Here is a 23915-nt window from a genome sequence, read left to right as displayed (position 1 = left end):
TGACAAAGGAGTAATCTCCAAAGTATACAAGCAGCTCATGCAGCTCAATATTAAAAAAAACAAACAACCCAATCCAAAAATGGGCAGAAGACCTAAATAGACATTTCTCCAAAGAAGATATACAGATTGCCAACAAACACATGAAAAGATGCTCAACATCACTAATCATTAGAGAAATGCAAATCAAAACCACAATGAGGTATCACCTCACCCTGGTGAGAATGGCCATCATCAAAAAATCTACAAACAATAAACGCTGGAGAGAGTGTGGAGAAAAGGGAACCCTCTTGCACTGTTGGTGGGAATGTAAATTGATACAGCCACTATGGAGTACAGTATGGAGGTTCCTTAAAAAACTAAAAATAGAACTACCATACGACCCAGCAATCCCACTACTGGGCGTATACCCTGAGAAAACCATAATTCAAAAAGAGACATGTACCAAAATATTCATTGCAGCTCTATTTACAATAGCCAGGACATGGAAGCAACCTAAGTGTCCATCAACAGATGAATGGATAAAGAAGATGTGGCACATATATACAATGGAATATTACTCAGCCATTAAAAGGAACGAAACTGAGTTATTTGTAGTGAGGTGGATGGACCTAGAGTCTGTCACACAGAGTGAAGTAAGTCAGAAAGAGAAAAACAAATACCATACGCTAACACATATATATGGAATTTTTAAAAAAATGGTCCTGATGAACCTAGGGGCAGGACAGGAATAAAGATATAGATGCAGAGAATGGACTTGAGGACACAGGGAGGGGGACAGGTAAGATGGGACAAAGTGATAGAGTTGCATTGACATATATACACTACCAAATGTAAAATAGATAGGTAGTGGGAAGCAGCCACATAGCACAGGGAGATCAGCTCAGTGCTTTGTGACCACCTAGAGGGGTGGGATAGGGAGGGAGATGCAAGAGGGAGGGGATATGGGGATATATGTATACATATATCTGATTCACTATGTTATACAGCAGAAACTAACACAACATTGTAAAGCAATTATACTTCAATAAAGATGTAACAAAAAAAAAAGAAAAGAAAAGAAAAGAAAAACCAAAAAGAAAAAAAAACCAATGAATTGCTTTCTGGGAAAAAGAATATCTGCTCCAATAATCACACCTGAGATCCGACAGAGCCATGTTTTTCCCATCTTTTGAACCTCATTCTGCTTTCTCTACTTTTATTTTTCTACTTTTAGTCCTAAGAATAAAATAAAAAGATCTTATCCTTCTAGGAAGAACTGACTGTCCTTTGAAAGTTGCAAAAAGTAATTGCCAGAACCAGCTTTAAATTCATCCCAGTTGGCCAATGACTGCTTGCATCACTAACCACATCTAGTCAGCTAATCAGCGGCAGCCTTACACTTATGAAAATCAGCCAGTCAGCAACAGACGCACTTCAGAAAGCCTATGTGTATGGCTAAATGCTAACCAATTTATAAACACTCCTGTTTCTGAAAGTCTGCAGTCCCTGAACTACATGCTTCCCAAAACTGTAAATAAAAACACAACATTGTAAATCAACTATACTCCAATAAAAATTAATTAAAAAATAAGTAAAATCAGCAGTTTCCTTTATTAAAAAAACTGTGTACAGTGCTTCCTCCCACCATGTGTCTTGCTTAGCAAGCAATAAATCCAGCTTTAGCTTCAAATATTGCATGGTGGCCACTCTTCCTTCACAAATGGTGTTCCCACCAAGATCATCTTGAGGACTCTTGCTTAGGGGTGTCTTGTGGGACCCTTGGACCAACAGGTGTTGGTCCAAAACCCCAGCTTCTTGTGCACAACTCAGATTGTCTTCCTGATCCACTGCCAAGTGAATCCATCACAAGAACAACTTGAGCTCTGACTTGTTTCATTGAAGTTTTATTTCTGAATTTATTTTATTATTTAAAGATGTGTATGCAATTAGATACAAAATAAGTAGACATTTTGGTTTGGCGGGACAGCATTTAGCAAATGTTCTGTTAATGTGCTTATTCTTCCACTACTTCATTTACTCTCACTTTTCTTTTGTGTATTTTTTTTAAAGTCTTGTCTCATGTGTGTTTGTCTGTTCCTGATTTTCCTGTGCTTCTTGATTATAAGAAGATAGTGATCCAAAGCAAATAGATAGAGGCATAGACTTGATCAATCCCCAATCCAAGCTAGCCCCAAAGACTAATTAATGGATGGGGGTCCATTAGAAAGTAGATAATTTGTGCAAATATATTTTGTCACATTTTGTCTTGGGTCCCTCACCAAAACTTTCATGAGGATACTTGACATCGTATTAATTTTTGAAAGAAAATCCTTTTGTTTAATATATAACTGTTATCATATAATTGATCATATGTCTTCTTTTTAGTTTCTGCTTGATTGATGAGCACAATACTCCATTTGCAGGACACCATTCATATTTATGACTCTATGTCATGGGCTTGTCTTTGCCAAAGTCACAATCTCCCACTGGCAGAACTTTCACTTCCTCTCTGTACTCTCAGTATGATTCTAACTTGCACTTAATAAATGGTAAATTTTCACAAAAGATGTCTTTAGATTACAGTGGGGAACTTTTGGCATGTCAAAAGTAAATGACTCATTTGATAATATTTCTCTAAAAGGACTGAAAAAAATGACCAAGAGTAGTTCCATGTGCCAACCAATAACTGCTATATTCAGACCATTATGTAACAAACAGTCCTTTCTTTTCTCTAAGAAACTCCTATAAATTTAATAGGTAGGGCTCTATTCTGCAAATGAAACTACATATTAAGTGTACTAAGAAGGGCTAACCTTAGAATTCCTGGAAAATTCTCCTACACATGATCACTTTATAGTTAATCTGAACATCAGTATGCCTATACTATGCATATTCAAGGTATGCAGGAAATAAACAAAATAGGTATACCTCACTTCCCTGTAGTGCCTAAGCCAATCACTATAGTCTTTTCTAAAGTCAAATTCTTTTCTTTAACACACTTATGCTCAGCTTTCTTTGGTGTTTTAATTTGTTTGATAGCCTATATTATTTGCTTGGGAAAATCAATGGCTCATCTGGATAGTTATTTTCTGGAGATTTACTCAAGCTTCATTGTCATAGGTAGAATTCTGAAATGACCTCCCAAGATTTGTTCCTAAACCCCAGGGACCATGAATATCATAAGACATTACCCCCATTTTTAGGTTACGTTGTATGGCAGAGTTGATGTTTAAGAAAAGGAGATTGTCAACACAAGCAATAACAAATGTTGGTGAGAATGTGGAGCAAAGGGAACCCTTGAGCACTGTTGGTGGGATGTAAATTGGTGCGGCCACTGTGGAAAACAGCACGGAGTTTCCTCAAAAAACTAAAAATAGAACTGCCGTATGTTCCAGCAATTCCACTCCTGGATGTATAATCCAAAGGAAACAAAATCTTCACCCTAATGTTCATTGCAGCATTATTTAAACAATAGCCAAAGACATGGGAACAACCTAAGTGTTCATCAATAGATAAATAGATAAAGAAAATGTGATATATATGTGTGTGTGTGTGTGTGTGTGTGTGTGTGTGTGTTATGAGTAATATTCTTACTCAAGGAAGGAGAATCCTAGGATTTAGTTTCTAATATCCACTTCCAGAAGAGAGAGTTTACATACTTCCTTACTAAATCCTGACTTAATATTGTTTGGTGATAAGTTTTATCTCCAAAATAAAAATAAAATTAAATGAGACAAAAGAAAATAAAGTAAAATGAAATACCAGGCTGGTTATGCAATGACTGTTCCAGACTCCCTTGTAGAGTTCATTCCCTTACAGAAAGCAAAATTGTCTCAAGTAACTGAACATAGAGCCTTCTCTAGGACATGTCAAATTGTTAAACTGAAAGCCATTATGCATTTGGAGTAGATCATAACTTCTGAATGTTGTGGAAGCAAACAGATTTTCAATCTCTTCAGGTACCCATATAAAAACAGATATCAAGTGGATTATTTAATGTCTTTTTACTACCCAAAGATCCCCAGAACATGCAGATAATTCCATGAAGTAGAACTGCTTCCACTCAAGATCATCAGAATAAGGTTTTCCTGGATGCCTAGATTGTCACACTGATTGTCACATTCTCCTTCATATTTTTATCCTTTATCCTTACAACTTTAGTTTTTCTATTTACTGGTTTAATGTTTGAAGCCTCTGACTTTCCCATAATGTTACTACTAATAATAACATTCCAAGACCGACTTCACTTAGGGTGATCACCACTCTAACTTTATAATTCAGTTCTTCTAAAATATTTCTAGTAGAGCCAATTTGAAGAATTTTTGAATATGTCATCGTCCCAAGCCAACTCCTGGAAAAAAAATAATGGCTGACTCATAATTATGCTTCTAAAATAAATTTTAATTGAGGATAAATTGCATTAAGAAATATCAGGCTGACAGCTATTGATGGGCATTCAGGGCAAGGATGCTACAAACTATTTATATAAAGACCATGACTCCACCTAATCATCAAAATCAGCTTAAACCCAACTGTACTTCATCTCTGAGCGTTGTCCATGGAATAGGAAACAACTACAACCCCCAAAGAACCTCAAACATTTGAAGTCATGAGTTATTCCTATAATAAGATCAAAAGTTCAAACATTTGAGCAAAGAAAGAGTTTATGATGATTTAAAGTACATTACACCAACTTAACCAATAAATCAACTCTCTGTGGATAATACACAAATGAAAGATTATGTTTCGGTGCTGGAAGAGGTGAATATAAATATCCTTGGGAGATAATAAATAGCTAGAGATAATGTACTAACAGTTCCACTAAAGTTAATCAAATTTTTGTGCAGCTTCTGTGTTCTTTCTCCTATGTGGAATTCTGTCTACTACAACTGAATATATGGATACCTACAATCAAACAACATGATCTCCTAATTATGGAGTTGCTCAAGGTTTCTTGTCCCTTGCAAGGTACAAGAGCCAAAGAGCCAAGGTAAATGTGAAGAATGATATTTGAGAATTAACTGGAACTTTCATTGTGGAGTATTCCCAGAGTAAAATCCATCAGGAAACACCATCCTCCTGACACCCTGCAGCCCAGACAGTCCTTATCTCTCTCACCTGCTCCCCTTTTTGGTAGTGAGCTCAAAGATTCCTGGGGTTCTTCTTCATCACACATTTCTGAACAGGTACTGCTTCCTTCTGATAAACAGAATGAAATCTCTTGGAATCCCAGTGTATGACCAATGGAAACCATAGTAGGAAAACCCTCCCAGAGACAACCAGGAAGACCAGAGCGGCTCAAGTATCTCCAAGATGGGAATGTCCTTGCCCTTAGACCCTCCTGCCTTTGAGCTCACCTGACCTAGAGGTTAACATGGTTCCCGTCACTATCATCAGAGGCTGAAAACAGTCTACCCATCTCACTCCCTTCTTATACACTAATTTTCTCTGTCTTTTTCATCCTTTCCAGTTGGCTCCACATATTTCTTCTGTATGGGTATGTGAAGGGGAGCAGGGTAGGAAGGGAGAAGAAAGATGGAGATTTTCCTCTCTGCAGACAGAAAAACAAAGATTCAATTTGGGAGTTGAAATCACAATTACCTTCTCCATCACATAGTGGTTGACTAGGCAGCTCCTCTGGTTCTTCTTCATTGGTCATTTGGGAAGCTTCAGGATCACAGGACACTAAAGAGAAACAAGAAAATGAGCTGAGCCAGGATGCTCAGACCACAGGTGAGCTGCCCTTTGGGAAAAGGGACATCTGTTCCAAGGACCACACCTGAGATCCAACTAAGCCCTGTTCTGCCTCTATTTCCACCTCATTAATCTCATTCTCCTACCCTCTGCTTCTCAGTTTCCTATCTATAGACATGCCTCTAAACATTTCTGCTTCTGCACTAGGAGAATAATTGTGCACCTTTGACTTTGTGGGCTCTGATCCCCCTGACGTCTTCTATCTTTACTTTTTTTCCTCAGTGATGATTTTGATCTCTCCTTTTCTGCTTATTCTCTCCAGCTCCGTTCTTCTAGGTTTCTCCAATCCCTACAGCAGGATCCATTCCTTCCCTCACTATCTCTCTTGATCTCTTCCTCTCCCTACTGACATTCTTTATTTGAGAAGTGGAAGGCTCTCTGGTTCAGGCTCTGTTCTATTGCCCTTGGGATCCTGCAGGTCTCCCTTCGGACATTCACCTGCTACAAGCCTCACACAGCCACCACCTGCAATGAGATACTCGGGACACAGGTATCTCTGCCCTTCCTCCTACTTTGATCTCAGGGAAAAACAAGTATCCTTCTTCTGTGCTTCCATATTCTTATCTCTAAGGAAGGATATTAACTGTTTCCCTGGCTAAGTCCTAAAGTTTTGTGAGGAAATCTTTCTTGCCAAAGTACTTTGAAAAGAATAAAGCACTATATACTCCAATAACCTGATGAAGAATACGTGGCAAAAAATGTCATTTGGGTCTTAGATCATTGATCTTAATTTCTGACAAGTAGATCTCAAGGACCATGTTTCTTTGGAAGCCTATCCAAGGTTATGACAATATAATATTATTATTATTAAACACTAGATAAATACTTATCTTTTACTCCTTATAGAAAATAAAAGGTGGTCAGGGGTTAAAATCACAATACTGAGCCTTTAGTGTAAATAAGCATAAAGATTGTGGAGGAAAAAACACTCTTTCCTTCTTTAGGACTGATCTACTACAACATGAAGAGGGAACACATCTATTCTAACAAGGGTCATGCTGTTCAGCTCTGAATTCAGACATCTGAAACCCTGCAGCTCAGGGCTGGCAATCCCCCCTTTCTTACCTGGCCCACATCTTGGTGGGGAGCTCAAGGCTTCCTGGGGCTCTTCTTTGTCGCAGACCTCCCAACAGGCATTGTTGTACTCTGCAGAAAGGAATTAAATCCCTCAGAGGTCTCAGTACACAAGCAGGGGGAAATCATGGCAAGAAAACTCATACTGAAGACATGGGAAGCTCAATGATCTCATGGGTGGGACTGTCTCTATCCCAGACCATCTTGGTCTGCCCTTGGGGTTCCCATGGCCTGCAGGTTAACTCCCTCCCATCACTACCACCAGAGGCTGAGAACCATCCACCATCTCCCACACTCCCCGTACACCTAATTCTCTTTCTACTTCTTCCTCTTCCCCATTGCCTCTGCATATTTTTCTGTCTCTGCCCTTGTTTCTTTCTGCCAGCATCTCTAGATGTTTCTCTTTGTTTTGGTGTGTTTCTGTCTCCTTTGCTCCTGTCTCTTTTTCTCTTGCAGCCTTGACACTGCTCTTTATCACCTTTCCCCATCCCATTTTTCCCTCTCACTCCCTTTCTCATGGTGAGTGTTAGGAGAGGCAACCCTAAAATAGTATAATATAACCTGATCAGGGAATGGAATAAGAAATAGAGTGGACCAAGGCAACACCACCAACCACAGGGGAAAATTTTTCCAAATCCCTCATATAAAAGAAAGATCAGAACATTGCAATCACTGAAAATATTTATACTATCCTTAGAGATGAGGAAGAAGAAATTGGCAAGGGTCGCATGATGAATGGAAGGCACAGAAAGACAGGAAGGATAGCTGATCTAATCTTTGGACAACAAAGGACACAAGGTTTAAGTGGGAAAGTAATATGATCTGATTTCCATCTTGCAAATAAAAATTGTGCTAAAGTGAAGAAAATGGGACATTCAAGTTCCATTTACTGAGAGAGCAAACCCTGTAAGAAAAGGACATTCCAGTTTCATGGAAGAAGATGTTGGTTTCAATTTTGGAAGTGTCAGTTCCTGAAAGACATCCAAATGGAGAAGACCCTGGGATAAATGTCTTCAGGTACATACATAGATGGATGACCTTGGAAGATGGGTCTGCCTAGCAGGCATGTGCTTGAGACACATTCTGTTACCTGAGAGTAGCTGAGGCTGCCAGGGAGAGAATTATTACTCTATGTTATGGACACCACTCTCTCCATGGGGCAAACCTAACTTGGAAACTCACTACTGGGATGGAAGATGCTCCTGTCTGATGTGCATACTTCAGTGCTCCAGGATCCCAGCTTCTCTCCTCTCTTCCCTGTACAGCAGTTTTCACTCTTTATTGATCTGATAAAACTCTTTCTCGACATAGTTTCTCTGCACTTCCTTGCACATTTTTTTTTTTTTTTGGTATTTATTTGCCTCTCTATATCGTTTCTCTAATTTTTATCTTTGTATCTCATTTCTTATTGAGGTAATTCCCTTTCTACCTTGTCTTCCATTTTCTCCTTTTCTCTGGGTCTTCTCTTTCTAGATGCCTGTAAAATTTCCTTATTTTATATATTTTCCTCATGCTCACAGATCCCTTCTCCCAAACTGACAAAAGTCCTTCCATTTTCACATGGACCACAGTGCCGGAGAGCCTTCCCTTATCAGCTCTATTCTGTCTCCCCCATGACCTTTCTAAATTGCAAGCTTATCAGTCATTCACAAAACTTACTTCCATGTTCCTTGTACTTCCGGAAGTAAGCTGAAAATGTTCTCCTTGCCTCAACTGCCATAAGCTGCTGACATTTGGATTTTATATGCATTTAATAAAGTCACCCAGGTACTTCTGCTTTGGGACCCCAGCCTACCTTTGGCACATCCTGTCTCCCTACGTTCTCCACGCAGGGGTGCTCTCCCCACTCAGCTCAGCTCACCTTTCTCCTTAGTCTCTCCCACAGTTTTGGAAAAAACAAAACAGAAAATCGACACACTTCCATGTGTATGTATGTGAATATGAAGAAGAGAATGGCAAGATGAGAGAAGGGGGGATTTTTTTTTCCTATTTATTGAGGAGTTTAAATCATAATTACCTTCTCCCTCTACTGGTAGTAGGCTGAGCACCTCCTTGGGTTTTCCTTCGTGAGTCATTTGGGGAGCTTTGGGATAATAGGTCACTGCAGAGAAACAAGGACATGATGGACCATGCAGGGCGATCAGAAACAGACCTCGGTTGGCTCATGCCAAACATGCCGGGAAAGCCATATGTCTGCTCCAAGCACTGCTCCTGAGAGCCACACCGTCTCCTTCTGCTTCTTTGCCATCTGCACCTCTTCTCTCTCCTTCTCAGTGTCCTACCCACAGTTCCACCTCCACACAGCTCTGTTTCCTAGCTGTGCATCTCTTTGATTGTCTGTGTTTCTCTCCTCATCTCTTGTTTTCAGGTCTTGGGGTTTTTTGTTTGTTTGTTTGTTTTTCAGTGATACTGTATCTCTTTTCTCCTGTTATCCTTTCCAGCTTTCTTATTCTAGATCTCTTCAAGCCCAAGTGGTTGGGTCCATTTCTATACTCCCTGTCTCTCAGTGGTTTCCTTTCCCTCCCCACCAACATTATTTTTTCCTTAACTAAATCTTCTCTTGGACCCTGGTTCACTCCCCTGGGAACCTGCAGAACTCCTGGGGTTTCCTCTTCCTTTTCTGACCACATGACCCCACGCTGACTGTCAGCTGGCTTCACACAACTGTCACCCTCAGTGACACACCCAAGATGCTGGTGCCCACTCTTCCTTTTCTACCTTGCCCTTGCAAAAATAACCTCCATGCCCTTCTGTTTCATTTCCCCAACCATAAAATAGAAGTTACAACAGTTTGCATACCTGTGTCTTAGGGTTTCTTGAAGGTAAGAGGGGGCTTGCACAATCCAATAATCTGATGGAGACTGTACACATTGTCTCCCAACCCTGTTCTCTTTCTCATTCTCACCCTTCCCACACATCTCTGCTTCTTCTATTTCTATCTCGGTATCTTGCTATTGGAATCTCTTGGTACTTCTCTTTGTCCTGGTTTGTTTCTTTTCCCATGTCTGTTCCCACCTGCCTTTTCTCCCTCTTCCTTTCTTGATGCTGAGCTTTATGTCTTCTCCCCGTCTCTCATGCTGTTTTTTTCTAGAACTAGGAATTAGAAAAGATATCTCTGAGGTGGTCTATAACTTGCATGTGATTTCACCAGATTAGTGAGCAGAATGGAGAGTGGAGTGGACCAAGAAAATTGTTCCAAGCACAGGGCTAAGTGTGTGCAAAGGCTCAGATGAGAAAAAGTAGTCAAAATTAAAATTACTGCAAAGTTTTAAACAAACTTTAGAAGTCGTTGCAGGAGAGGCAGACATGAGGCTGGAGCCATGGGAAGGAAAATAGGGAAGGATTTAATCCTTTTGACAACAAAAAGTTATTGATTTAAGGTAGGAAAGTGAGATAAGCCAACCTGCATTTTCAAAGGGTCATCTAGTTGAGTTGGAGAGAATGGATATGGTGGGAGGATGACTGGGGGAAAGTATGAGACCAGATAGAGTCTGTTGCTCTGGCTCTAGTTCCAGAGAGAAGAGAGATCTGACTAGGGCTTCTGTGTCGGGTGTGGCAACAAATGGACGAGTAAGAGACAAGTTAAAGGTATAGTTAACTAAACTAGATGATTGATGGGGTGTGTGAGTTGAGGGAGGGGAAAGAGTCATTGGTGACCCCTAGGTGTCTACCTAAAGAATGGAACAATAGCGTTCCATACTGAGATAGGGAATACGGGGGAAGGAGGAGGATCTGGCATCAAGAAAGATGGTACATGCAACTATGGAAGCGACTTGTATTGAAGTTCCCAAAAACCATCCAAATGGAGATGTCTCTCAGATCCCTGTACAAATATAGTCAGGCACTTAGATGAATGAGCTTACAAGGCAAGTTGGGGCCAGAGTTAGGAATTTGGGGATCATTAAGTTATAGATGGAAGTATACAAGAATGGCTGAGGGGAGGCCCATTGCCTCTGAGCGTATTACAGGTGCCACTTTGATAACTGGAGGAACCATAATCTGAAAACTCATGGCTAACATGTTCAACTCCTAGTGTTAGAAGCTGCTTCCATGCAGCAACTCTTCTTTCAGTCCCAACAATGTCCCAAACCATCTTCTCCATCCTTGTACATAGTGTTCCCTCTCTACAGACGTTTTACTCTTCTGCTTTATCTTTTTCTCTATGTATAACTGTTATACTTTCCTCCAGTCTTTCTATTTCTTAGCACTTTCCCTCTCTGGGTCTTTCTCTAATGTCACATTCTCTACCTTTTAAACTCTGTACCTTGTTTGATTATTGAGTTTACCTCCTTTCTTCTATGGTGCTCATTTCCCTGCTTCTATCTGTTCTCTCTAGTTCTTAACTTCCTGTTTGTAATGTTTCAACTTAAAATTTAAATCTAAAAATTAAAATTTCAGCCTTTCTGTATATTTTGTCCATCTCACATATTCCTTCTCCAAATCATCAAAGTTCTCATCTTTTGCCACTGACAAAAGAGCAGGGATCCTTCCTTCCCCTTGGCAGGCTTGTTTTAAATGTCTTTCACATGAGTTTTCTATTTTGCCATTATACCCCCTATGCCCATGTTCCTGGCACAACCTCGAGGAAAGCAGGTTGAAAATTATCTCCCCTCCCTGATACCACATTCTAACCTGGTTCTACTTCGATTCCACGTCTATTTATTTTTTTAAATTTTTATTAGAGTATAGTTGATTTACAATGTTGTATTAGTTTCTGCTGTACAGCACAGTGAATCAGTTATACAGATACATATATCCACTCTTTTTTAGATTCTTTTCCCATATAGGTCATTACAGAGTATTAAGTAGAGTTCCCTGTGCTACACAGTAGGTCATTGTTAGTTATCTATTTTATTATATTTTTAATTTTTTAAATTAATTTTTAATGTCTTTTTTGGAGTATAATTACTTGACAATGGTGTGTTAGTTTCTGCTGTATAACAAAGTGAATCAGCTATACATATACATATATCCCCATATCTCCTCCCTCTTGTGTCTCCCTCCCACCCTCCTTATCTCACCCCTTTAAATTAATTTTTATTGGAGTATAGTTGAGGTATAATGTTGTGTTACTTTCTGCTGTACAGCAAAGTGAATCAGTTATACATATACATATATCCACTCTTTTTTAGACTCTTTCCCCATATAGGTCATTACAGAGTGCTGAGTAGAGTTCCCTGTGCTACACAGTAGGTTCTTATTAGTTATTTATTTAATATATAGTAGTGAGTATATGTCAATCCCAATCTCCTAAATCAGCAGTTCCCAACATTTTTGGCACCAGGGACCAGTTTCGTGGAAGACAATTTTTCCACGGATGGGGGGTGGGGGGTGGGGGGTGGGGGATGGTTCAGGTGGTAATGCCAGCAATGAGGGGCGGCAGATGAAGCTTCACTGGCTCGCCCACTGCTCACCTCCTGCTGTGCGACCCAGTTCCTAACAGGCCATGGACCGGTACTGGTCTGCATCTCAGGGGTTGGGGACTCCTGTCTCAAATTATCCTTCCCCCCACTTTCCCCCTTGGTAACCATAAGTTTGTTTTCTACATCTGTGACTCTGTTTTATAAATAAGTTCATTTGTACCATTTTTTTGGATTCCACATATAAATGATATCATATGATATTTGTCTTTCTCTGTCTGACTTACTTCACTCAGTATGACAATCTCTAGGTCCATCTATGTTGCTGCAAATGGCATTATTTCGTTCTTTTTTTATGGTTGAGTAATATTCCATTGTATGTATGTACCATCTTCTTTATCCATTCATCTATCAATGGACATTTAGGTTGCTTCCATGTCCTGGCTATTGTAAACAGTGATGCAATGAACACTGTAGTTCATGTATCTCTTCGAATTATGGTTTTCTCCAGATATATGCCCAGGAGTGGGATTGCTGGATCACATGGTAGCTCTATTTTTAGTTCTTTTAAGGAAACTCCATACTGTTCTCCATAGTGACTGTACCAATTTACATTCCCACCAACAGTGTAGGAGGGTTCCCTTTTCTCCACACTCTCTCCAGTATTTATTGTTTGTAGGTTTTTTGATGATGGCCATTCTAACCAGTGTGGGGTGATACCTAATTGTAGTTTTGATTTGTATTTCTCTAATAATTAGTGATGTTGAACATCTCTTCATGTACTTTTTGGTCATCTGTATGTCTTCTTTAGATCTTGGAGAAATGTCTATTTAGATCTTCTGCCTACTTTTTGATTGGGTTGTTTGTTTTTTTGATATTGAGCTGCATGAGCTGTTTGTATATTTTGGAGATTAATCCTGTGTCAGTTACTTGGTTGCAAATATTTTCTCCCATTCTGAGGATTGACTTTTTGTTTTATGGTTTCCTTTTCTGTGCAAAAGCTTTTAAGTTTAATTAGGCCCCATTTGTTTATTTTTGGTTTTATTTTCATTACTCTAGGAGGTGTATCAAAAAAGCTCTTGCTGTGATTTATGTCAAAGAGTGTTCTGCCTAAGTTTTACTCTAAGAGTTTTATAGTATCTGGCCTTACATTTAGGTCTCTAATCCATCCCTATTTTTTCTTTTAACTCACTTCCTCTTTGTCTCTCCTATACATAGCATTTCATTAATCCTATGCAATCTTGGGACATAAGTTTAAAATGATCTCTCTCCTCCAAACCCCAATCTGGTTGTATTTAGATTCCATATACTTTTAAATAAAATTGAACCTACTTAGGCAACTCCATGTGGTGGCCCCAATCTACATTTTTATTATTCTGTGCCCTTAAATTCTCTACCCAGAAGCCCCTCCATTAAGGCCCTTAGCCCCTCTTTCCCCCTTGCCTCCCATATACCTGAAGAAAGCAACCAGAGCCTAAGGAAAAGTGTGTGTTTGTGTTTGGGGGAATGAAGGGAAATGTCCCTTGCATACAGACATGCAAACAAATTAATGAGATAATTGGTCGCTTAAAACAATATTAGCTCCCCCGTTACCTGCTTGCAGTTTGGGAATCTCTTCAGACTTGCCTTCGTTTGTCCTTTGAAGAGCTTTGTGCTCACAGGAAACTAAAGAAAAACAGAAAAGACCAACCAGACATGGTGATGAGGTACAGACCTCAAGGTGCTCATGCTGAATTCTGGTGTTCAATGGTCAGGTGAACTTCGCCTTGGGAAAAAGATACTGTTGCTCCACACACCTCACTTTAGACCCACCAGAGCCTTGCTCTGCCTTTTTTCCTTCCCGTTATCTCTCAGTCACCTTTCTCATTTTTCTGTCCCCACACATGGTTGTTTTTGTGCCATGAAGGATCACACACCTCCTTTACTCTCTGGGGTTCCCTCCCAGTCTTCCTCTTCTTCTTCTTTGCTCTTCAATGTTCTTTGACAGTTGTCCTACTCATGAGTCAGTTTGTTTGTTTTTTTTTAAATTGGGGTATAGTTACTTTACACTGTTGTGTTAGTTTCTGCTGTACAACAAAGTGAATCAGCTATATGTATAGTGATATACATATATATGTATACTGATATATATCCCCTCCCTCTTGGACTTCCCTCCCCCCCACCCCATCCCACCCATGTAGCTCATCATAGAGCACCAAGCTGAGCTCCCTGTGCAATACTGTAGCTTCATACTAGCTATCTATTTTACACATGGTAGTGTATATATGTCAATCCTAATCTCCCAATTCATCCCACCTCTCCTCTCCCCTGTGTCCACATGTCCATTCTCTACGTCTGCGTCTCTATTCCTGTCCTGCAAATAGGTTCATCTGTATCATTTTTCTAGATTCCACATATATGCGTTAATATACGATATTTGTTTTTCTCTTTCTGACTTACTTCACTCTGTATGACACACTCTAGGTCCAGCTGCATCTCTACAAATGACCCAATTTCGTTCCTTTTTATGGCTGAGTAATATTCCATCATATATATGTACCTAAGTCTTGGATGCCCTGACCCTCTGCAGCCCCACACGATAGTCACCATAGTAAGTCATCGAGGATGCTGGTACCCTCGCTTGTTTAACTGCTTTGACTGCTAAAAGACCCTTACACACTTCAGTGCTTCTATTTCTTTACCTGTAAAACAGGAATAAGTAACATTTTGTCTGTTACATCCATAACTTTGTGGAGAGAAGAATGACATCTTGTTTGCCAAAATTCTTTGAAAAATCAGTCACATAATAAATAATAGTTGACAAAAAATTGCACTTTAGATTTGGGAGCAATTGATCTTTAGGACCATGTTTCTTTTGGGGGTTTTCCAAAGTTAGGCACAAAATAATAGCATAATAACCAAATAGAATAATACATAGTTTTTATTCTTTAGAGAAGATAAAGGGCAGGTCGGTATAAGTTTAAGTCTTTACTATTAATAGCTATGAGAGACATCACTTTTCTCCAGCATATTGCTACTAGAATGCACTTGGGAACATTTATGTTATTTGTTATGTTACTTATGTTATTATGGACTCATGGGATTCGAAGACACACTAGATCTTTTGACTGTGGAGTGTGCTCAGGGTAAAAAGCATCAATAAACACCAGCTCTGAATTCAGCCACCTGACACCCTCGGCTGGCAATCCCTCCCCATCCTTACCCAGGTCACATCTCGGTGGGAAGTTCGAGGTTCCCTGGAGCTCTTCTCCATCACAGATCTCCCACCAGGCACTGTTGTTCCCTACAGTAAAGAATGAAATCTCACAGACATCTCAATTTATGACCAAGGAGGAATCACAGCAAGAAAATAACTAGAAAACCAAGAAATCCTGAGAAACTGGAAGGTCCCACTCCCCAAAATAACCTGACCTGAAGGTTAACATTGCTTCAGCAGCTTTCACTAGGGGCTGAGGAATTCATTCATTGTGGAAAAATCTTCCTTTCCTTTTTTTTTTTTTTTAACATGTTTATTGGAGGATAATTGCTTTACAATGGTGTGTTAGTTTCCGCTTTATAACAAAGTGAATCAGTTATACATATACATATGTCCCCATATCTCTTCCACCTTGCATCTCCCTCCCTCCCACCCTCCTTATCCCACCCCTCTAAGTGGTCACAAAGCACCGAGCTGATCTCCCTGTGCTATGCGGCTGCTTGCCACTAGCTTTCTATTTTACGTTTGGTAGTGTATATATAACCGTATCACTCTCTCACTTTGTCCCAGCTTACCCTTCCCCCTCCCTGTATCCTCAAGTCCATTCCCTAGCAGGTCTGCATCTTTATTCACATATTGCCCCTAGGTTCTTCTGACCAATTTTTTTTCTTTTTTTAGATTCCATATATATGTGTTAGCATACAGTATTTGTTTTTCTCTTTCTGACTTACTTCACTCTGTATGACAGTCTCTAGGTCCATCCACCTCACTACGAATAACTCAGTTTCGTTCCTTTTTATGGCTGAGTAATATTCCATTGTATATATGTGCCACATCTTCTTTATCCATCCATCTGTTGATGGACACTTAGGTTGCTTCCATGTCCTGGCTATTGTAAATAGAGCTGCAATGAACATTTTGGTACATGACTCTTTTTTTTTTTTTTTAATTTTTATTTATTTATTTATGGCTGTGTTGGGTCCTCGTTTCTGTGCAAGGGCCCTCTCCAGTTGTGGCAAGCGGGGGCCACTCTTCATCACGGTGCGGGGGCCTCCTACTATCGCGGCCTCTCTTGTTGCGGAGCACAGGCTCCAGACGCACAGGCTCAGCAATTATGGCTCACGGGCCCAGCCGCTCCGCGGCATGTGGGATCCTCCCAGATCAGGGCTCGAACCCGTGTCCCCTGCATCGGCAGGCGGACCCTCAACCACTGCGCCACCACGGAAGCCCGTACATGACTCTTTTTGAATGATGGTTTTCTCAGGGTACATGCCCAGTAGTGGGATTGCTGGGTCATATGGTAGTTCTATTGTTAGTTTTTTAAGGAACCTCCATACTGTTCTCCATAGTGGCTGTATCAATTTACATTCCCACCAACAGTGTAAGAGGGTTCCCTTTTCTCCACACCCTCTCCAGCATTTATTGTTTCTAGATTTTTTGATGATGGCCATTCTGACTGGTGTGAGATGATATCTCATTGTAGTTTTGATTTGCATTTCTCTAATGATTAACGATGTTGAGCATCCTTTCATGTGTTTGTTGGCAATCTGTATATCTTCTTTGGAGAAATGTCTATTTAGGCCTTCTGCCCATTTTTGGATTGGGTTGTTTGTTTTTTTTAATATTGAACTGCATGAGTTGCTTGTATGTTTTGGAGATTAATCCTTTGTCAGTTGCTTCATTTGCAAATATTTTCTCCTATTCTGAGGGTTGTCTTTTCATTTTGTTTATGGTTTCCTTTGCTGTGCAAAAGTTTTAAGTTTCATTAGATCCCATTTGTTTATTTTTGTTTTTATTTCCATTTCTCTAGGAAGTGGGTCAAAAAGGATCTTACTGTGATTTATGTTCTAGAGTGTTCTGCCTATGTTTTCCTCTAAGAGTTTGATGGTGTCTGGCCTTACATTTAGGTCTTTAATCCATTTGGAATTTATTTTTGTGTATGGTGTTAGGGAGTGTTCTAATTTCATTCTTTTACATGTAGCTGTCCAGTTTTCCCAGCACCACTTATTGAAGAGGCTGTCTTTTCTCCACTGTATATTCTTGCCTCCTTTATCAAAGATAAGGTGACCATATGTGCGTGGGTTTATCTCTGGGCTTTCTATCCTCTTCCATTGATCTATATTTCTGTTTTTGTGCCAGGACCATACCGTCTTGATTACTGTAGCTTTGTAGTATAGTCTGAAGTCAGGGAGCCTGATTCCTCCAGCTCCGTTTTTCTTTCTCAAGATTGCTTTGGCTATTCGGGGTCTTTTGTGTTTCTATACAAATTGTGAGATTTTTTGTTCTAGCTCTGTGAAAAATGCCAGTTTTCGTTTGATAGGGATTGCATTGAATCTGTAGATTGCTTTGGGTAGTAGAGTCATTTTCACAATGTTGATTTTTCCAATCCAAGAACATGGTATATCTCTCCATCTGTTTGTATCATCTTTAATTTCTTTCATCAGTGTCTTATAATTTTCTGCATATGGGTCTTTTGTCTCCTTAGGTAGGTTTATTCCTAGATATTTTATTCTTTTTGTTGCAGTGGTAAATGGGAGTGTTTTCTTAATTTCGCTTTCAGATTTTTCATCATTAGTGTATAGCAATGCAAGAGATTTCTGTTCATCAGTTTTGTATCCTGCTACTTTACCAAATTTATTAATTAGTTCTAGTAGTTTTCTGGTAGCACCATTAGGATTCTCTATGTATAGTACCATGTCATCTGCAAACAGTGAAAGCTTTACTTCTTCTTTTCTGATTTGGATTCCTTTTATTTCTTTTTCTTCTCTTATTGCTGTGGCTAAAAGTTCCAAAATTATGTTGAATATTAGTGGCAAGAGTGGGCAACCTTGTCTGTTCCTGAGCTTAGTGGTAGTTCCTGATCTTAGTGGTTTCCTTTTCTTATACCACATTCTCTTTCTACTTCTTCCCTTTCCATTTGATTCTTTACATTTTATCCATCTCTGCCTCTGTTTCTTTCTGCTGGTGTCTCCTGGAGTGTCTCTTTCTCTGTTTCTGCAACTTTTGTCTTGTTTCTCTGATGTTGCTCCTTCTCTCCTATCCTTTGTCTTTCAACTGTTTCTTTCTAGCTTTCTCTAAAGAAAGGCCTCCCTGCAATAGTATGTTTTAAATAGGATTTACCAGAGTGAGGAGGTTAAGTGGAGGGTAGTAGAATGTGAAAACAGTTCTGAATAAGGCAGAAAATGTATGAAAAGGCTCAGATATGAAAGATTTAACAATTAAAATTATTGGGGGAGTAAACGAGACAGAGAAAAACAAATATCATATGATATTGCTTATATGTATGTGGAATTTTTAAAAATGATACAAATGAACTTACTTAAAAAACAGAAACAGACTCACAGACATAGAAAACAAACATGGTTACCAAAGGAGAAGTGGGAGAGGGATAAATTAGGAGTTTAGGATTAACATATACACACTACTATATATAAAAAAAGATAACCAACAAGGACCTACTGTATAGCACAGGGAACTATACGCAATATCTTGTAATAATGTATAATGGAAGAGAATGTAAAATAAAAATATATATACATATATACGAACATATAGTATAACTGAATCACTTTGCTGTACACTTGAAACTAACACAACATTGTAAATCAACTATATTTCAGTAAAATTTTTAAAAATAAAATAAAATACAAATTAAAAAAATAAAATTATTGGAGGAAAAATGTTTATACTATATTGAATTAATAGTGCAGGAGGCAGGTGATGAGGCTGGGAAAATCGATACGGGGCTTATCATGGGTGATCTTGGATGCCACTCAGAGAAACATTTATTTAATCCTTAGTGTATTAAGAAAGTATGCTGGAACATAACACAATCTAATTTTCATTTTCAAATGTCCCATGTAGTTGAAGTGCAAATAACACATTTGTTGGAAGCAAGATTAGAGGAAGGTCATGAACAGAAGACTGTTGCTTTGAAAACCATGGCAGAGGTCTGAAGACTTGGGGGTGTGACAGATGGACAGCTTGGAGATATTCTGGAAGAGAAATGACTATACTGGATGAGTAACAGGCATTTATTTGAGGGCAAGAGCAGTCACGGTGATGCCTAGACTTCCAACTTGAAAACCTATGAGATAATAAGGATCCATCACTGAGACATGAATGCTGAAGAGGAGTTTAGCTCTAGCTTGAGTGATGAAGATGCTACTTTTAGTTCTGAAATGCCAAGTTAAAGGTTCTTGAAAGAATTCACATGTAGATATCTAGCAGACCATGGTCTTCGAGTCCACGGATAAATGTACTCTGAAGACAATCTAGGGTGGTGATTTGGTCATAGGAATCACTGGAATATTCAGGGAGAGGACTATTGCAATGTGAGTATTTTACAAGTGCCACTTCGATGGTTAAGGACAGTTTAATCTGAAAACTCACGGCTAATGTTGCCAACACTTGTGCCCAAAGTTGCTTATATCCAGTGCTCTTACCTCAGGTCTACAATGTCCCAATCTGCTCCTCTCTCTTTTATTGTCTTTTCACTCTCAACCTGTTTTCCATCCATTCTCCTTCAACTCTTTCTCTGCATAGTTGCCTTTGTACGTCTCCCTGACTTTTCCCAATTCTTAGTATTTATTTACCTCTCACTCTTGCCCTTTCCATACTTTTCGCTCTCAACTTTTATCTCTGTTTCTTGGGAGATTTTTCAGTTTCTCTCTTCTCTGCTGTGTCTTACACTTGCTCCCATTCCATCTGTTTCTCCCACTTTATTTTGACCTCTGTCTCCCAACACTATTCAACTTTTGTCTCTCTGTGTGATTTCATCCTCCAGGTTCTCCCCTCTCATCATCTCCAAAACTCTCCTCTTGGACTCTGACTACGGTACCAGGGACCTCCAACTGGCCAGTTCTCCCGCGTGAACCTGACATGCCATGATGTTTCCAAGTTCCTCTTAGTTGTTCTGTGAAATTAATTGAAAATTATCCCCTATCTCAACCTGGAAGAGTGGGATTTTAGAAAACTGGCTCCATTCATGTAATTTGTCACATATTACACCTTATCTACCTTTTCAATTTTCTATTTTTATATTCCCCATCAATGGGTGCTCCATCTACTCAGGAGCTCAGATTCCTTTTCTCACTGTCTCTGTTGCATACGTGAGCAGGTAAGGGCAGGTAGGAGAAGTGGGGGCTAGCAGAGGCCTAGGATAGGAGACCGAAGGTAGGCTTTGCTTCATGAAGACAAGAAAACAAAGGTTTAATATGGAATTGATAAATTAAACGATAGTTACCTCGTCTGTCATATGGCAGTAAGCTGGGTACATCTTCTAACCTTATTACATTGTTCATTTGGAGAGGTGACTGTTCCAAGGACACTAAAGAGAGCAACAGGAAAAAGACAGAACTCAGACAGTATCCAGAGAAGAGACCTCTGTGTGCTCAAGATGAACCCTGATGATGTTCAAGTTCCAAGGACCCCATCTGAGGCCCAGCAGAGCCTTGCTTGCCTCTTTTTCATTGAGATGCACATATCTTAAGTGTAAAACAGCTCTGTGACCAACATCACAGTCAAGATTTGGAACATTTCCACCACGCCAGTCAGTTTCCACCCACTATAAGCAACCACTGTTTTGATTTCTATCACCATTAACAAGTCCTTCCTTTCTGGTACTATACTTGTCTGTACTGATGCTCACATCAATAGGATCACATAGTACATACTCCTGTGACTGGTTTCTTTTTCTCAACATAATGTTTCTGAGGTTCATCTATGTGGTTACATATACCAGTAGTTCATTCGTTATATTGCTGAATAGTATTCCATTCTATAAATATATCACAGTTTATTTTCTCTTATTGATGAGAATTTGAATTGGTTCCAGATTTTAGCTATTAGGAATAAAGCTACTATGAACATTGCTGTACAAATCTTTGTGTGAACATATGTTTTCATTCCTTATGAAAAGATACTTAGGAGTAGGACTGCTGGGTCGTGGGTTATATTTAACTTTATAGGAAACTGCTAGTTTTCCAAAGTGGTTATATCTATCACTTTATAGTCCAACCAGCAACGTATATAAAGGAGTTCTAATTGTTCCATAGTCTCATCAGCATTTGGTGTTGTCCGTATTTTTAATTTTAGCAATTCTAGTAACTGAATGGTAGCTGGTTGTGGCTTTTCCCCAATGACTAATGAAATTTGCATTTCCCCAATGACTAATGATGATATATACTTTGTTTATGTTCTTATTGGTCATTTTATATCTTCCGAGTGAAGTGTCTGTTCAAGTCTTTTGTCCATTTTTAAAATTAGTGGTGTGTCTTTTTATTATTCTTTTGTAGGAGTTCCTTATACATTCCAAGTACAATCCTTTGTCAGATATATGCATTGCAAATATTTTCTCCCAGTCTATGACTTGCCTTTTCCTTTTCTTAATGGTATCTTTGGATTAGTAGTTTTTAATTTTGATGAAGTGCAATTTACCAAGTTTTTCTTTTATGGTCCATGCTTTTTCTGTCCTATGTAACAAATTTTTGTCAACCCTAAATTTGCAAGGATACGCTCCTGTGTTTTCTTTTAGAAGCTTTATCGTTTTAGCCTTAACTTTTAGATTTGTGATCCAACTTGAATTATATTTTGTGGATAGTGTGAAGCAGGAGGAGAGGTTAATTTTTTCTATGTTTGCTCTGCCTTATTTTCCATCTTTTTACAGTCCATTCTACTTCTCTCCATTTCTCACATTTGTACTTACAGTCCTCTTCCCAACACTGTGTCTCCCCGAGGAAGGATTGTGCATTCTTGTTTCTGAGGGCGTCTCTCTCCTTGGCCACTCCTGTCACCTTGTATTTCTGCCTCTCTCTTCCCCAGTGAGGCTTCTGGCTCTTCCCCCTTTGTCTCTCTAGTTTTTCTCTTCCAACTCTTTATACCCTTTATACCTATACTATTCCAGTGTCCTACCCTCTCTGTCTCTTTGTGGTTTTTTTACCTCTCCCCTTTACCACAAAAACCAGATATGCTTTCTTGGTAAGTAAATGTCTCCTCACCCTAGACTCTGATCTACTCCTCTGCCCCTTGGGGAGAGGAGCAGGGTTCCTTGGGGCTCCCTGGGGCCTCCTTTCTGAATTATGAACACATGACATCCCCCTTCCTCCCTCCCTGTATGTGCTACCATACTCAGAGTCAGTCATCCAGGCAAATATTGGACTGTCAGTCAAACTTACTGCTTGTTCAGATTCTCGGGCACATTCATTCATCATTTCCTGGATTTTTATTGTACCATTTGGGTCACAAGATGAATCTTCTTCCCTTATACTCATCTGCATCCATCACTGATATGCTCTGGCATTCTAGCTCTAGGTAGGGTGTCACCTAGATCACATTAGGAATGTTGAAGGATTTGTTTCCCCTTCCTTTCATACCGAACCTCTATTCTTTACCAATAACTATTACAAATCCTTCCACCACCCCATTCTCATTCCCACTATTCGTAGTGGTAGATGAATCTCTAAATATATTTTTGATACACTTTGTACTTTTTAATATACATTTTATACTTTTAGCTATTTGTCTTTATTAAAAAGAATAAGTATTATTATTAAAATACATCCGAATGTTACATAAATGTATTAATACCTCTATAAAATATATAATATCTGAGGTATAAATCCAAATTAAGGATACATATTAATGGCATTCTGCAAGGCCATTCTTTGGTTTTTTCTTACATTTGTCATTTCCAAGAGAAAAAAATCAACATTTAACAAATAACTAAATTTATTGTAGACCATTTGGCTTAAGGATGGAGACATTTTCTTGGGCTTGAAGGCTGTTTCACTCACTGAATCACTAACTATCTTCACACCTCAGTCTCTTCTCTTGAAAATGGGAATAACAAAACCCTTATGACAGGATTGTTATGAGAATTAAGTGAGATGCTACTGGTAAAGTGATACCTGGGTTATAGTAACTTAGCAAGAAATCATAATTTTCAATTAATGTCTTACATGTTAGAATTTAATGATTAATTATTAGTAATAATATGAATGAAAAGATGGTTAAAAGCTACAAACGGTGCATACTGGTTACAAAAGTACATAAGGCATATGTGAGCATTAAACATGTTGATGCACATGAAGCGCTGACCTTACGCCTAGTGATCTGTGAATGTTATGCGTTGTGACTATTGTCATAGTCAGAGTTATTACTGCCCTTTGTTCTCTTCGCCCCTTTTTACTCCTTCCCTTCTCCTTTCTTTCTTTTACTCCTTCTCTTCTCCTTTCCTTCTTTTCTACAGAACACCATCTCTTCCACACCCTGCACACAATTACTGCTCACTCTCTTCCTCTCTTTTCTTTTATTATGAGTACTGTTTACAACTGTTCCTCCTTTTGACACATCAAAGCCTTCCTCTTTGGACTTGTCACAAACCCTTACTCCTTCCCAGATCCACTGAATTCCTGGCTCACAATTACTGCTGTCAGTTCTCCCCCTTAATTCTGCCTCATGGTTGCAGTGAGATCTTCTCTCTTGGGTTCATGTTCCATCTTCTTAGTTGTCACATCTGCCTAGCAATATTCTTGAATTCCAGATCTGGCTGG

General features: G+C 39.2%; 1 protein-coding gene across 9 annotated transcripts in view; it reads right to left on the bottom strand.

Annotated features, from left to right (window-relative positions):
* SP140 (SP140 nuclear body protein) overlaps positions 1-23915 on the bottom strand; it is a 77720-nt gene that overhangs the window by 32468 nt on the left and 21337 nt on the right. For 5 of the 9 annotated variants that reach the window (XM_057550716.1, XM_057550720.1, XM_057550717.1 and 2 more), the window contains 7 exons: positions 20609-20692; positions 15370-15450; positions 13761-13832; positions 8825-8908; positions 6799-6879; positions 5581-5664; positions 5098-5178 (listed from right to left, as the gene is read on the bottom strand). In XM_057550716.1, the coding sequence (XP_057406699.1) occupies positions 5098-5178; positions 5581-5664; positions 6799-6879; positions 8825-8908; positions 13761-13832; positions 15370-15450; positions 20609-20692 (567 nt within the window). The remainder of the gene's footprint in view (positions 1-5097; positions 5179-5580; positions 5665-6798; positions 6880-8824; positions 8909-13760; positions 13833-15369; positions 15451-20608; positions 20693-23915) is intronic. The other 4 variants (XM_057550721.1, XM_057550723.1, XM_057550725.1 and 1 more) reach the window with 2 other exon arrangements.

Source organism: Balaenoptera acutorostrata, chromosome 8 (genome assembly GCF_949987535.1).
Source record: "Balaenoptera acutorostrata chromosome 8, mBalAcu1.1, whole genome shotgun sequence".
In the NCBI taxonomy this organism is placed as follows: Eukaryota; Metazoa; Chordata; class Mammalia; order Artiodactyla; family Balaenopteridae; genus Balaenoptera; species Balaenoptera acutorostrata.
This window is presented reverse-complemented; position numbering and strand designations above follow the sequence as displayed.